Raw genomic sequence first — 17,119 nt, forward strand, 5'->3', positions numbered from 1 at the left:
TAGTGGCAGTGTGTATACTTCACCAAGTGCAACAAATCCTGGTTGCAGTCTAGCAGCTGGAGAGAGTAGGACACATGGGACCTTCATTTCCACAATATGTGGGGGTCCAGTAGTTGGACCCCTGGCTCTCAGTCTAGCAGTCTTCACCTGTCCAGTGAATAGATGATTACTTATTACTGTAATACCCCATTAATGAACGCTTGAGTAAATGTATGGTGATATGGTGAGGTCTTGTAGGTTGTCACCGCACTCACATAGGACTGTGCTTATGATTTAACATGAGGTTGGCTTTCTATGAGCTGTGTAAGCTGTGCTCTGGTAAACTTCATTTAAGTATCACATGTATGAAACAAAAAAGGAATTATGAATAGTAAAGCAGGACTAATAGATATTTTTTTTATTTTTTTGCAACCTTCTCACGACCATGCGATCTACTTTGTGGGGTAAGGTACGGGAGTGGGAAATCTTTTTCTCTGCAGTATTATTTTGCAGCACCTGTATCTCTTAGGAGTGATGGAGACTTTGAACTACAATAACCACACACTCTGATATACCTATACACACCTCTACAAGTGCAGGCAGGCTTATTCCCAGAGGGATGTTTACTGGCTGCCTGCACTATATCAATACAACTATTGTCCATCTCACAAATGCTTTGTGTCATAAAGATGTACTTGGACACAGTAATGTTTAGCAAACAGTCTTTCACATCTGAATGGCACAGAATAGATGCTCATTGAGTTTATAAGCCTTAAAAAAATCATTATAAGGGTTCCAGTTACAACGCTTGTTTGGCCCACAGTAATTCTTTCCCGCACTCCCTCCCACCCTCGATACACAAATGTTTTTGGTTTTTCCAAGAATGCATGTGTTCTCAATAGGGAAAAGGGAATAAGTTAGTGCCAGATCTATTTGGTGATGACTTATCAACCTTAGGCTACATGCACACGATTGGGTTTTGTCCTGCACTCACGGTCGTATACAATGACCCATGATGATACACAGTTGTGTTTATACAACCATAGATGTTAGTCGGTCTGTGTGTTTACTGTGAAAAACATGACAAAGCACATAGTCATGTGCATGGAGGGACATGGGTTCCATAATACCAGGTTCTAACATCTTATGCTTTTTTTTTTGCCCCCACACTCCCCTTTCTGCCATCAGGGAAGGATAGAACACCCCTATATACACTAGATATTTGGCTGTTCCAGCTAAAATCAGTAGATTTTGATATGTTGGAAAGGTCTACCTGTGAGAAAAAGACAACTGTTATGTCTGCAAATAAAGTAGGCCTATAGGTTGTCCAGGCTAAAGTATTTTTTAATTAGGTTGGGTGAGGTAAAAAAAACCATACTTGCCTGTCCCCAGTGCTTCGGTATCCTCCTAATATGGCCTGGTCCTGCTGCATCGGCTGGCTTTTTATGCAGAAGTCCTCAACCGCTGTGTTGTCTCGGGGGCCCTCGAAGGGATCCGGTGATGTGACATACCCAGGCCCCTTCCTTAGGCCTCTGATTGCTCTCCTTGGTTGGTCACGTGAGGTGGGGACTTCCACCAAAAGAAAACAATGGAGCTGTAGGACCGGATCGTGCTGGGAGGCATCAGAACACCAGGGGTAGGCGAGTATGTGTTTTTGTTTTTTTGGCTAGACAACCCCTTTAATGTTTGGTGCAGATGTATAAAGATTACTCAAGAGATACCTGCTGAGGTTAGGCTGTGTCCTTAATAGTAAACAGAAGTTCCTTGTTTTAGTTAAGAAAGTCACTTCCTTTTTGTTATGATATAATAAATTGCATTATGGCCTATATACTGACAGTTGTGGTCACGTTTCTGAAGTGCTTTGTGTCTAGTGATATACCCACCACTATGTCTGTGCGCTGCACAACACCATTCCAGTCTTTGGCTCCAGTACTTGTTGTTGTAGCTGCAGGAAGGGCTTTTCTTACTTGATATTGTGCTGATGCTATTTAATGTTCAGTGTTTCAGTGGGCAGGAAACGCTCCCTGCGCCCTCGTGGTTTGTTATTTATCATAACCTTGACTTATTTTAATACTGAACTCCATTTCGAAAGAAACTTGGCAGCGTGCAGGTTCCTTAGTTGTGGCTAATACCTCCTGTTGAAAATCTAGTTGGTTGTGTGAGTTTGTTAAAGTCCCACAGAAATGACAGGACCATAGAGCAGCATACAACTTGCTTTACATTAATATCCGATCTTACTAATATTATAAAGGTAAATATTTGGATGTTCGTGGGTTTGTGTGTTTGGCTGTGATTGAGGAACAAACATCCAAACGGCTGAATGGATTTTCCTGCAATTTCACACACACCTAAATATTGGCCAGGAAGGATTGGTAGGCTACTCTAAATGTGGCTCACTCACCCCAAATCGCCACTGCGACCGTCAAAAGTTCGCTCCAGCTCTGTTGTATGACCTGGCATTACGCCAGCTTAGGTCTTTCAACGCACCTCCTATTGGTGCATGGCGGGTTGTGGGCGGGCTATGGAGGCAGCGCAGTGGCACCATACGCTGCTGGCGAAATGTGGGCGTGGCCATTGAAAACCAGCAGCAGAGAGCCACACGTTCCCACGTTCTGTGCGGCCGATACAACCGAGGGCTAGGGAAGGCGTGTGGGTGGGAGGGGGGGTGCACGCAGGGGGTAGGGGGGTGCTGCGGGAGGGGGATGAAGGGGGGTTGCCAGTTGCCCTCCCATATGCATATGCATAGATGTACATACACCTCAGTATACTGCTCCCGGGGAGCAGGGGGTGCAGATAGGGGAGGGGCCATGGGTGAGGGGGGCCTGAGGCACGGGAGGGGTAAGAGGGCTGTACGTAGGGGGAAAGAGGGGCGGGGGCGCACACCGCCGATCAGACAAACAGCACTTGGACAACTATGCACGGCTCAGCGCCAACACCAAGCCGCAGACGAAGTCACGGGCAGATGCTAGTAATCCATAAACCTTGTTCTGTACAGAGTTGCTGAAAACTAAGTTTGATGTTACTGTAGTAAATGCTAGACGTACAGGAATTACATGGAGCTCTTATTCTTCATCATTGCTAAGGTTTCTATCTTGGTGTGTTTTAAAGACTTCTTTTCTTTACATTAAGCACACACACTTACACAGCACTTATACTTGGGTTACAATATATCCTGTAAAAGGTACATTCCTGAACAGAATGGAGTCTTGCATGCTTTACGCCGGCCTCTGGATTGCTTCAGAATTTATTCTGGACTGGGAGAGTCTCATTAAAACCTTTGACTGGACATTGTTTCTTCCTGCCTGCTTCCTACAGATAAGGAGTAACAAGTTTCTTGTATTGATAAACATTCTGCCTTTATTTTCCAGCAAAACTGAATGTATCGCATGTACAGTGAAATAATGAAACAATGGCTTCGACTTTGCGCTACTTTTCATGGAGAATTGGGTTGCTGAGTTGAAAGTCAACTTTATTTTGCTTTTAGCTTGGCGGTTGGTCTGAATTGCAACCAAAAGTGGTATGCGAAGTCTATACCCAACACTTATATTTAACGGGGGTTGTCCATTTTGTTCAAATCAATGTTGTTTGTATTATATTACAATATGTTTTCTGTCAGTACCTTATGGATTTTCAAGATCTCTGCTTACTGTCATTTTCTTGTATACTTCCAGTGATTAAAAATCAGTCCCTTGTCATGTGATATGATGGACACACAGTACACAGCACATTATCAGACATCTGTGTTATAATGATCAGTGCACCTATGTTTCTATCACAAGACCACAAAATGGAAGTAAGCAGAATGACAGCAAGCAGAGATGTAGAAAACTGTGAGGAATTGATACAGAAAGTATATTGGAAAATTGTATAACTTTTTATTTAGAAATATACTTTGGCATTTTACTTAATGGGAGCCTGTCACCATGAAACTCTATATCAAACCAGCCACATTGCATTGTAAGGGACATTATGCTGAATGCCATGATGGCTTCAGGTAATCCAATAGATGTCCCATTTTTGTGAAAAGGCCCATGTACAACATGGCATTTCAGACTGGAATATAGAGCCCTTAATGGCATTGTCATGCCCCATTGTACCTGATCTTCAGTTCCATGCTCATAAAAATGTATTTTTGAAGGAAATGGAACATCTATTGGATAATCTTAAGTTAAGTGATGCTAAGCAAAATGTGCCCTCCAATGCAATGTGGTTGGTTGGTGAAAGACTCTTTAGCATTTTTAAGAGTAAGTTTTATAAACCTGTATTTTCTTGTTTGTATTTGTAGAATTACTGCAACAACGGTAAGAAGAAATACAGTAGCAGTCGGGTGTTGTGGACACCCAACAAGTAGCTGAAAGAATGAATACAGCCTTTCGGAAAGACAAGTACAGGGATATAGATGAAGATGAACTCCTCAATAACCTCTCGGAAGCTGATCTAAAACAACTGGAAAATGTCTTGGAAGAGCTTGATCCAGAGGTATGAAAGAATGTCATGACTGGTGACGTAAATTTTACTTTTTGGCCATCTAGAAAAACTATGGGGGGAAATGCATTACTCCTATACAACGTTTCTGTGGCATAGAGGAGTCTGCAATTTTGTCAGTGCTATTGTCTTTGTCAGCTATGTGCTGCCCTCGATTTAATAGACTGGAGAATGTGCTTAATTTATGATACTGTGCCTTGTCAGAAATTTATGTTGTTGTCATCTTGAAGAAATATAAGTTTATGTTTGTATATAGAAAAGCTATAATCTTCCAATATACTTTCTTATTCATTCTGCATGATTTTCTAGACTTCTGCTTACTGTCGTTCTTTAAGTCCAGTGGATAAAAATCAGTCCAAAGTCATGTGACAGACACAGAGGTGCACTGTAAGTTACAAGACACTTTTGATTACTGAGCTCTGCACATGTAAGCCATGAATGACAGCAAGCAGAGATCTAGAACACTGAAGAATTAATGCAGAAAATATATTGCACAATTTTATAGCTTTACATTATGCAAACAATAAACTTTTATTTTCTGAAACTCTTCAAAGCGTGCGCATCCTCTGCTTGCACAGGGATTATCAAACTAAAACTTTTGGGCACTAGTGCTAACTGATCGAGGCCCCCTACTTCATCTCTACAGCATATTCTTGATAGCAGTGGTTATGGGTACTGCATAAACTTGATAGGAATACAGCTATAATACCTACAGCTTCCATTATCAAGAATTCAGTGAATGAGCAGTGCAGCACCCAGCAAATAAATGCTGGGATTTGCATTCTCTGGGAAACAACTGATTAGTGGGGGTCCTGACAGTCAGACACCCACTGATCTAAAATTGATGTCCTCTCTTAACCCATCTCAAGGATCCTATCTATACTGGTAGCGTATGTAAATTGAAGACGTTTCCTAAATATATTGCTTTAGAAATGCTGCTGTGTTTGCCTGCTATGTGAATTTATTCCTCCCGTTGTATACACAGCGTTTCCATAGCGCCGGACCTGTGTCATATGACAAGTGATGTCACTCACTGCTCTCACTGTTATCTACAGCTCTAACAGCAGGACAATCAGTTCAACTAATTGCAATTTGCTGATAAAGCCCTGTCTGTTATCTCTGTGTAAACACACAGATAACACTGAGTCCTTTTCTACAAGCATGTACATATTATCTGATCTGCATAAGTATTGTGATTCATAGTGTCCTATTCAGCAAGCTGAGAGGGGGAGAAGTACAGGAAGTGAGAAGAGACAGCAGGCAAACTGCTGAATCAGGGAGATGGAAAAACCTCTTTAATGCAAGGACATTAAAGGGTTACTCCAGTTCCTTGGTATATTGATTGTGTACTGTAATTACGTCCTATTGACTTTTATAGTATAAAGCGATAATTACTTTACATGGCTGCTATAAAACAGAAATTGTGCAATGTAAATAGGGAAGGGATCATGGAGCTTGCAAAAGTGCTGCGGTCCCTTCAATCAGATGATTAACAGGGGTCCTAGGTGTTGGACCCCCAATTATCTCTTATTGATGGCCTGTCTTGAGGATAGGTCATCAATAGCAGTTACATTATATAGACCTTTAAAAAGAGTTATACCCTGATGAGTTCCCCTTTTAGACCTTGACTGCTGATAAGCCTGATAACCTGACCGCTATCTCCAGTACTCCTATTTGCTACCTGGAGAGTTCAGCACAGTGACCTTCACAAGCAGCAGAGATGAGTGCCGGTCTCTGTTGTCAGAGATGTATTTTTATTAGAAGATGGTCATGATGCTGCCGGTCCTCAGCTGACTGCAGGCCCCCTACCCCAAGTGATCATGAGTGATACGTCCCTGCTGTGACATCCTGTCTTTTCACAAGCTGTGTCCTTATTCTCATTAATATCCTCTACAGAATAACCCAGAATAAATAATTTGTTCTTGCCTTATTTTTCAGCTTATAGTGGGTGAACGTGTTCTCTATGCTGATCAAATACAGTTGTATAGTTCTTCTATTTTTTTTTTCCACCTTTCCCTGTTTTCCAGGCCTCTTGCTGTGTGTTTATGTAGAGGATGAGGTCTGTTACATTCACAGACCGCTCATAAAATTGTGCACACGTGTGTTAAGATTTGGTTTTGGCTCTTGTAACTTTTCTCACAGAAGCTTACTTTTTACCAGAATTTAGTATCCAGTCTAATTAATCTATTTATCCCCTTAGTGGGACACACAAGGTTAGGGTTGTCTTCTCCGTTTCTGTAAGATGCTAGGTTATGTCTAGAATGCTCCTGCATGTGAAACAGAGTCTGTTTGGCTTCTGTTCTGCATTTCCTGTAGAACATTGTAATCTTTCCCAAGGGTTTGTACTCGAAGCTTTCTTGCCAGAGTTGTGGAGTTCCAAGCTCCAAAGTGACCTGACGTTAACAGTTTAATGTGTAGCTCCAGTTTTGCGGCCTCATCACTCCTGCTAAAAAAAAAAAAAAAAAAAAAGTCATCTCTCTTCCCCCCCCCCCCCCCCCCCAACTGTGGAATCATTGGGGGTTAACTTAATATAGGATGCTGGGTATTCAGACTTCCATTGTTGCTACATGAGACACTAAAATTCTCATAGGCCTAATATAGATGTTGCACTTAGGCTGGTCTTACACGACCGAATTGAATGTACAGTCTGCAAGTTGCTGATCGGCAACATAGGCTCCGCAGATGTCTGTGTCCTGCCGCACTAGCCCATAGTTTTCTATGGGCAAGTCCGTGCAGTGCCACAATTCACGGCCATTACAGACATGTCCTATAACTTGCGGACCACGGTTGCGGCCCGGCCACACCACGGATAAAATATCCGGTGGTGTAAGAGGCCACATTGAATATAATGTGTCCACAATTGAAAACCCTCAATTGCGGACTTACATTACGGTCATGTAAGACCAGCCTTAAGAGTAAACTATGTTGTGTGGGTACCATTCATGATCACATGACCTTGTAGCATATCCATTTGGCATAACTTTTTGATTTCTCATTTTCAGCACAGGGATGATTGTCTAAATATTTTTTAGATGCGGGTCCTATCTCTGGGATCCCAACTACCTCTATTAGTCCCCAGGGTGCTCTCATCAGTATCTTATGGATATATTATTTTTTATAACATGGACAATACATTTATTGAGATTAATGGATCTATTCTATATGTTCTTTGCAGAAAAGCAAAAGTGTATCTGGTTTGGTAGCTTTTGTGGGTTTCAGTCCTTAGTCTTTTCGGGCAGAATTCCATTAACTTTCTGGACATTTAAGAACATTTAAAAAGATTATATAGAATATTAAGATCTTACTTGGACATAAACTTAACAAGGACATACACATCCCACTTGGTTGTATAGCGTCAACATATTTTGTAGCACTGAGATTATAATAGTTAACACTACTCTGTCTCCAATGGGACTCTTAATCTAACTTCCATATCTCAGACATACACATCCAAGGACAATTTCATAGGAAGCCAGAGTATGTATTAGGTATAAGGGAGGAAAACTGAGAACCCAGAAAGCTCAGACCACACCAATATGGTGCATATAGTCAAACTCTGCAGCTATTGTTCTGGTTAGATATAAACCCAAGACCTATTGCTACCACCAGTCACTATTGGGAAGGCACCTCTACCTTATGCGTGTTGTTTGGCTTCATGTACTGACCAGACCATTACATTACATATTCAGTATATGAGCAGTTAATAAAGTGGAGATTTACTCTATTGTAGTGATCAATGTTAGTGACCAGTTCTTCATTTAGAGAAGATTCTTATATAATCTTATTATTGTATCATAGAATGCACTGTTGCCAGCAGGATTTCGACAGAAGGACCAAACCGGAAAGAAATCCACAGGTGCTTTTGACAGAGAGCATCTGCTAGAATTCTTGGAAAAGGATGCTCTTGCACAAAAAGACAGGGAAGACTACGTACCATTTACTGGAGAGAAAAAAGGTACTCCGCATATATTTGCTTGTTTATTTTTACATTTATAAAGGATAAAATTTGGACCATTGTCATGTTTTTTCCCACTATAAACATCAGATTTTCTTCCTTGGATGGTAAAAATTTTATGGTCTTTAGTTTTGAGATTTACAAAACAAAATTCTCTGCACTATGTACAGTGTATATATGTGTATATATATATATATATATATATATATATATATCTTATAAAACACAGTTGTTTTACCTATTACTGTCAATGGGTTTTACCTATTATGCCTTGTTTTCAAGTTTTCTGGCATGTAAGGCATATCAGTTTGCACAAAAAATTAAATTTTTTACTTTGGTGAAGACTTTGCCACTTTTCCCCAGGGGATGGGGACAGATTTATCATCATTTATGCCATAATTTAGTGATGTGGAAAATCTGACAAATATGAGCTGGCATACATTTTTCCTCCAGCACAAAGTTCAGTGGAGGGTGGTCTTCATGTACTTTGTCATACGAGACCCCCATCCAGCAGCTCCAGGGCTATGAAGACTAGCGTTACTGCCAGTTTTCATAAATTTGCTCTAATACGCAGTAGTAGTTGTTGTTGGCTCCTAGCGTTTGTGGCCCGATGATGTAACTGGAAATTCACATTGGCTACTGCGAGATCAAACAGTTTCTGTGATTTTTCTTGACTCCTAAAATCTACAACAACTCAGTCTCTCTGCTTGTGGTTGCTTTCTGTATTTGCTTAATTGTCAGAGCATAGATAAGGTACTCCAGCAGAATAACACTTCCTTGTGGAATCTACTGGAGATGCCAGTCCACTTCTTGTCCCATTTCTAACACTATCAGAAATGCATGGGTGCCCACTTCCCACCCAATACACCTCTTTACCTACTCCAGTGTTGTCCAGTAGGAAGATATGAAGAGCAAGATGGCCATGCATGGACATTTCCATGTTTTTAAGAGTCATATTTATTTATTTTTTTCCTATTGGTCATTAAAGGCTGAAATGCTTTCGAATAGATGCCTAATTCATTGTCAGTGTGTTATATGTGGAATAGGAGGCTCTGGTATTGCCAGGATGGCAAATGCTAGCCTAAACCCACGACTAACAATACAGCTGTAAGCATGGTAATAATACTTGATGACATATCTGTTTCCTAGCGAATGTTATACACCCAGTAACTATTACACGCTATAATAAGGCCGGTCATATGTGCTGGTTACTGATTAACTCTGCCTATGTTCATTGCTGTTGGCGTGTGTCAGACGTGAGAATATTAGCACTACCATAAACCTTTCAATTACAACTCCTTAAATGGATCTCTCAGAAGGGATGCCCTTACCTGTACACATTACCTTTCTAGTACGTCACTGATAATGCCGCAGCAAGCTATATAGGGGTAGAAAGTGACATGACCCAGTATGACCAGCTTTATAGTATGGGGATTTTATCTGCTAAATGTTTGCTGGTTGGAATTATGACTCTCTCTGTAGCCCGCTATATTATGCAGGGCGTGAAATGCTTCTCTGTTGCGCAGAGCGTCCTCTCCCACTTCACATTGTCATCTGTAGTGCAAAGGATTTTTCGTTCAGTTTCCTCCGGTGCATTTTTTATATCTTACATTAAAATACTATACCAGATCATCCCAATCCGTGAGATAGTAAAGTGACATTGCAGTCTTTCTAGTTCAGTCTCCAGTTTTAGCTGCATAGTCTGAAGTGCTTCTTTGTCAGGCTGTATGTTTATGTATAGTCTACTAGTAAAAGCTGTGTAATGTATTTTCTAAGGAGCCATAGCCAGAATCTGTTCTGTAGTGTTTTATAGTGCACAGGTTTGTGTGCTTAGCTAGTGTTTCTCTTTATGTAAAGCATAATGTAAAGGTTTACAAGGAGGGACAAAAGTTTTATTAGCGTATTTATTATATAGATGTAGTCTTTGCTCTGCATTCTTCTACATTACTTTGCTCTACAGTACGAGGAGAGAAACCTTCAGTGTTACTCTTGCTAAGGACATTGGGCACTGAAGAAAACCATACAAAGTGATCTCAAGTTCCTTTTAAACTGAATTATTTGCACTTGTTCCTATCCAACTCTAGCTGGTTTTGTTGCCTATTATGCCATGGTGATTCGTTTTGTGCTTGCCCTTGGTCTTGATTCTCAGATCTTGTCTGTACCTGTAGAAATAATAGGCGCTGATACATAAATAAATTATTTACATACTTGAGGATCTGTAGCTCTCACTTGTTAGATTCCTGTTCCTACATGTAAAGAGACAAAATAAAGAATACGTGTGTTGTACAGAAGATTGCGTCCTTTATCACATTTCAGGGATGACTAACTGGACTCTCTGTGTTCAGCATAAAATCTGACTTGTTTGTATCTGTTTTGCATTCATATTAGATTTCAAGCAAAGCGCAACATTTAGCACCTGCATGTGGCAGTACTTTGTGCAGGGCTACTGCGCAGGGTGGGTTTGCAGTAATATTTACTATTTTTAGTGCTCACTTTTTTCATTTGTCAGAGTTTCACTGTGTTTAACTCAAGCACCCTTTCTGAAACACTACATCGAAAAGGACATCAAAATGACAACAGAGCCTCAGACTTGTCCATATACTGTTAAAATGCCAGTTTATTTTAAGATGCAGACATGTAAAATGTAAGCACAAATACATACATAATGCCTGGATAAGGTGACCGTTACATGGCCCCATGCTAGTGAACAGTCCACTTAGTAACATCCTTAGATCAGGTGGACTGTCCATCATTCTGTCAGTATACCCCACAAGAACAGCTGCCCAATTTTGCCATCAACACCACACACTACTAGCTGCATACTGCAGTCTCCCTTTCTGCCCTATTTATTGTATTTGTGCCATATGCAAGGACCGTAAGATATGAAGCATGTCATATATTTGTCTGCATTTGTACCACGAGTCTTTTTTTTAGGTCCCTGTTTGCAGTTGACATACTGACGTGTTTTTTGCGGGTGGTAAAACCCCCTACAGTTGCATGCAGGAGATATTAGCCTTCCATTCAGGAGTCCTAACAAATAAAAGTAATGGTTAGGGGTGTCTATATATAGGATATAATATAGATAATATAGATTGGTTCACCTGATGGCAGCATAGCCATGTTTAGCTTAGGGCACTAATGTAGTATTATTAATAAAGCTGTTCACTACAGTGTTGCTCCTAACAAGACAACACAAGTAGCAGAGGAAAACCACAGAGGCATGTCTCCTGCCAGAACTACATACCCCTACATGTTTAGGAGCTCGGTGCTTTCCTCCACTTTGATGTGGTCAGAAATACAGTCTTTCCTAACAGGTCTACCCTGAAGTCAGCGCTGCATTCAGCTATCAATGGAATATTTTTTCCATTGTTTAATGGAAATGTGGGAATCTATTACATGGCAGATTATTTTAACAGGATAAAGCTCTACATAATACTTATGAAGGGAGACAATGATAAGTCGTCAGACCAAACCTTTGATCAATCAACTAGAAAAAAACAGACACAAAAAAAACACTAAATGTAGAATTGAAGGATAAAAGTAAATAGGAGATAAAATTCCCATAGTTTTTGTTGTCCAAGTATTTAATGGGTAAACTGAGTAATATGACAACCCTTTGGGTTTCATTAAAAAGGTCTTGCTAATACCTTTTGCGTAGGCCAGTGATCACAAGAAGGCTTGTCACCCATCGTTGCTCTATGGAAACAAGACAGTGATCAGCTGACAAATGAGAAAACGGCTGGGTGATCCATTCACATTGTTTACAGTCGTAAAATGCTTTCTGGTCAGCACCATTGTTTTCTGTGTAAACTGATGTACTTCTACCATCATGGAACTGTATTGGAACACTTTGCACTAGCCACTGTTAAAGGAGTTGTGCCTTAAGAATATTTATTCCCTATTCTATGGATGGGGCATAAGTATCCGATCCCTTGGTTTCTAACTCCCAGGTTCCCAGCAGTCGGGAGAAAAGAGGACCTCCTTGCATGATCCGTGCTCCATTCACTGCTGGGGAGCTGCTGAAGATTAGTCTTGGCAGCCCTATGGCTCTTGTGAATGCACAAATAAGAAGCAGAGGGGATTTTCGGTCCCCCATTCTCCTGATCACTGAAGGACCCAGCAGTTGGACCCCCAGGAAACGGACGCTTTTCCCCCATCATGTAGTAAAGGATGAGTGTCCTTTTAAAGAGTATCTGTCACAAAGTGCTAAATGCCACACATTTTATTCTAATTTACATATAACTTTCCAGGGTCCAATATCTTTTGAATGGGTGACTGAATTTAAAAAGAAATACACCAGATAGTTTCATTCTTGCTGAACAATGTATGGCATTTTACCATGTTCTACTTGGTGACGGGTCCTTTTTAATGGCACAACTCCTTTAAAGCTCTCATATTATTGATCGGTGCTTCAATGCCATACATGTTAAATCAACATTCGCTGAGTAACTAATATGTATAGACATGTCCTGACTCTCGCCCATAGGACATGTCAGGGAAGGATTAAGCATGTTGGAGTTTAATATCCCCCGTGCTTTTTCTTGGAAGATAAGCTGCTATCTTAGGGCATGTGTGTGTTGGGTCAAGCTGAGTGTTCACGTGTATAAAAGGGGGATCAGGAGGACTAGCTATTGGCTGAACCAACATGTGGCTGACTGTTTTCAAAGTATATGGTCACCTTTTAGTTGTCTATAAGTGAAGAGTATCCCTTTTTGTTTGTTTGTTAGCCTCATATATTTCTTTCATCTAGTAAATGGATAGCCTAAGAAAACAATATGATGGTCCACATGGCCCTTGCTGTCTTTACAGAGTAAACTCTGTGGTCACTTATTTGTCTACTAGATGTTAGATGTAGGACACTCCGCCGCAGATTCTGCCTAAAATCTGCAGAGAAAAGTCCTGTAGGCCGAAGCCCCACATTTTTGTTGCAAATGTTTTTGCACTTTTTAAGGCTAAATCCAAGAATGGCTACAAAAGGAATGGGAAATATATAGAAAGTACTTATACTTTTGCTGAATCACTCCTGACTTTTGGCTCAACAAAGGCAACAAAATCTGAAACAAAAAAAGTTGCGTTTCCACAATGGTGTAAACCGAGGGTTTCTGCGTGTACCCCCTTTTTAAATGGACGCAGTCTCTATCTTGGGGTCCCCATGCGGATCCAAATGACAGAGACCCAAACGCTTTTGTGAACATAGCGAGAAAAGAACCTTGGTTCCCTGTTGTAGGTTTATTAGGGATCTGTAATGGGCTGTGTACTATGATGTAATGTTTAATGAGTAATGTGAGGTTTGTGGGAGTGTTTGCATGGTTGCAGCATTGTGCACTGCTTTATCTTGATAATATGGGTTTGTTTCTGAATGATATCATCCAAGCTACTGCAATAATACATTGTTTGGCTTGGTGGAATAAAATAACATGCAGGTCTTTGAATGGCCTGTAGATTCTTACTAAAGTCCTACCAACTACTTTTTCCAAGCATAAACAGTAGTGTATGTGAATGGTATTTCAAAGCAAATGTTGAAGGCTTCAGTAAGAAAGAGGCACAACATCATGGTGTGAGATTTCTATAGGTGTTCATATAGAATTTTGGCAACTGGAAGTGAGTATATAGAATAGATATAGTGTGTTTTTATTTATTTTATGTATTTTTTTATAAACATGATAAAGCTTAAAATAAAACCAAAAAACTCTAGAATTTAACATCCATCCTTAGTTCACTTTCTGATAGTTGCCCTTTGCGGTATATTTTAATTGACTTTGGATTTATGTATGAAGACCCAAAAGAAGATGGCCAAATATTATGGCATAAGAGCCTTTTCTATTTAGTTTGGGTTACTTTCTGCTGATTTGATAGGTGTCAGCATGGACATCTAGTTATAGCTGGGATAGGGCTCCAAGATCAGCTGATACGCCGCAAATGTCTGTGATAAGATGACCATTTTTATTTAAACAGTAGGAAAACAAGTAACTATATTCTATAACAAATCATTACAAAATGTTACTAGTTTCCTGTTGGGTCTGACTATTAAGGATAGTTGAGATCACAAAAGCTATGCGCTATCCATATCAAATATTCCCATGGTGTGGCAAATACTACACACATTTGTGAATACCATGCCTTAAATTCCATATAATATACTTGATATTTACCAAGTCACTTGCAACATTCATAACTTAGTTTGGGTTCCTAAACAACTGTTGTGGCACTATTGTCATTTTTTTTTCTATTTTTGGCAAGACTGGGGTCTGATCCAGATACTTAAGCAAGGTATTGTATAAAATAAAGCTTAATACCTCTCATACTTTCTGGATCCAATTCTAGCTGTATTGAATGGATAAGAACAAAGGGCTGCAAATGTTCTGCACTTGTTTTTTGGGAACCTAGCCACATAAACTTTAAATTAGAATTCTACATAGATGGCGGATGTTAGATTCTTAGTGCAAGTTGGACAGTTGCCCAGTTTTCTCCCCACTATTACCCCCCTTACTCATGACTATTGTTTCTAAATCAGGCTATTATAAATTGGCCATCAGTTTGTCAGGCAATCACTGCTGTACATTGTGGTGTTCCTGTCAACTGCTGTTGACATAAGTGAACAAACCTGTTTACAAGTGGTAAGGAACATTTAACCCATTGTTCATTCAGAGTAGTTCCCAGGGACATGCCACAGACAGACATGTACAGTCTCCTTTTTCCCAAGCTTTTTACAAGCCCACACAGTCATTACTTTACGACAGCAATTGGGGCATGTATTGTTGTGAAGATCCTTTGTCTGCGCCTTTATTTCCCCTTTATACATTTGCATGTCTAAAACATAGTTCAGCTAGTGAAAGTTCTATTGACATGAATCATAATTGGTATGAGGGACCACTCTGTGCGCACCACTAGGGGGGCACAGCTCGAGTTTTCTCGCTTCCTTTTGTACTATCTGTCCTAACTCTTGGGTCTGACTAGTTATGCAGCTCCACAGATACTAGAGAGTTTAGGCAGGTTTTGGCACTTGTGCCATTCTTCGTACTAGTTTCTCCTTGCTTTTGTCTGATCCGTTTTCCTATTTTTAAAAATCATTTACAGTAAAATTCCACTTCCAGGGTGGTGAAAACAATAGAGCTGAAGTGTATGCTGTAAAATTCGGGAGACAGCTCTGTCAGCAGGACCTCTCCTAGAAATGCAGAAGCTAAAAGCAGCTTGTGAGGATGTATAGTAACTCCGGCTGATCACCACTTAGTAGTAATGGCCCATGATATCTACATTAGATCATTGGGTTTGCTTCCTGTGTACTCGGTGCCGGTCTCTGGAGAGCCGCTGATATCTGACTATTGTTCAATTTCCGTTCCTATTTGCATATCACTAACCACATCCACTTCTGGTTTTCATGTGTAAACTTGAATTTGATTCATTAACTACATTTTATCGACTACAAATATTTTCCAGATCAGGGCGTTAATATAATATGCTTGTCTCTCAGATTTTCTGCCTAAAATACAGTACCAATGGCATGTTTGATAAATACAATAAAAATCATCAATTCCTGTTCACATTGTGTGATTGTATGCATCATGTTCAATCCCAGCAAAATATTGTAATGTACTTGTATCCAGAGACCCTTGTGATAACCTAGTATACTTGTGGCAATGCTTTCCCTACTACTAACAAATGGAATTGTATTTGCTTATGACCATTGTCTTGGCGTTGATGATGTTTCCAGCCATGTGTTCCATTAAATTATAAGTTTTTTTTTTGTTTTTTTTTTTTTACTGCTTCAATGTACTGTAGCTGTAATGAAAAAAGAAGCCACTTTGCAAATAGTTGAAGTTCCTTCCATTTTAGGCCTGTTTTTGATATGCAGACCTATGCCTCTCCATGGGAACAGACATCAAACACACCCTGTGTAGTCTGATTTATAGATGTGGGTCCTGCTTCTGCAACCTGCACCTCAAGAATGATGGTCAGACCCGCATCATATGCCCACTCAGATATGGCTCTATTCAGGTCTATGGGAGTTCCCAAAACTCAGCTGTAAGTGGGGCCTTCATCTATAAGATCTGTATGGCATGTCCTGTAGATAAGCCCATATACATAAGATAAAAGCTGGCCTAGGTGGTCAAACACCACATGTATGGCATGTTTCGTTGATCATTTGCCACTTCGCACAAACTAGACAATCTCCCTAATCTGCCAATTTATTTTGGCATGTCGCTGGTCAGAATGGATCATTCATATAAACAATGTATGATTGAGCGGTGGCCATATTTATCTTGTGTATCACCTGCTTTATTGGACATGCTCTCCATACCAGGAGTCCTGAATTAACTCATCTGAAATGTAGGATGTATTTGGTACAGCAGGCAGGTAACTTGCAACGCTCTTAATGGCAATAGTGCCACCTCCTGGTCAGAGGTTACCCCAAAATATTATAGCAGTATTGGATTTACTTCCTGCAACACTAAATTCTGTTTTGTTTTTCAAGGGAAAATATTTGTCCCCAAGCAACAGACCAAAGATTTCCGTGCAGAGGAGAAGCTAAGTCTTGATCCGGAACTGGAAGAGGCTTTGAGTAGTGCCACAGACATTGAGCTGAGTGACCTTGCTGGTTAGTATTCAGCGGGAAAATGCCACATTCCGAATTACTTCTTGCAATGTTTATTCCAATAGAAATAGACAGGCAGACTGGATCAACACATTGCACATCTCTAT

General features: G+C 40.2%; 1 protein-coding gene across 1 annotated transcript in view; it reads left to right on the top strand.

The window, feature by feature from the left end:
• The window catches only part of LOC142203026 (tropomodulin-3-like), a 37,979-nt gene that overhangs the window by 9,554 nt on the left and 11,306 nt on the right, over positions 1–17,119 (top strand). Inside the window, exons 2-4 of the mRNA XM_075273448.1 lie at positions 4,265–4,458; positions 8,263–8,419; positions 16,893–17,015. Coding sequence (XP_075129549.1) covers positions 4,339–4,458; positions 8,263–8,419; positions 16,893–17,015 — 400 coding nt within the window. The 5' untranslated portion in view covers positions 4,265–4,338. The remainder of the gene's footprint in view (positions 1–4,264; positions 4,459–8,262; positions 8,420–16,892; positions 17,016–17,119) is intronic.

Source organism: Leptodactylus fuscus, chromosome 5 (genome assembly GCF_031893055.1).
Source record: "Leptodactylus fuscus isolate aLepFus1 chromosome 5, aLepFus1.hap2, whole genome shotgun sequence".
In the NCBI taxonomy this organism is placed as follows: domain Eukaryota; kingdom Metazoa; phylum Chordata; class Amphibia; order Anura; family Leptodactylidae; genus Leptodactylus; species Leptodactylus fuscus.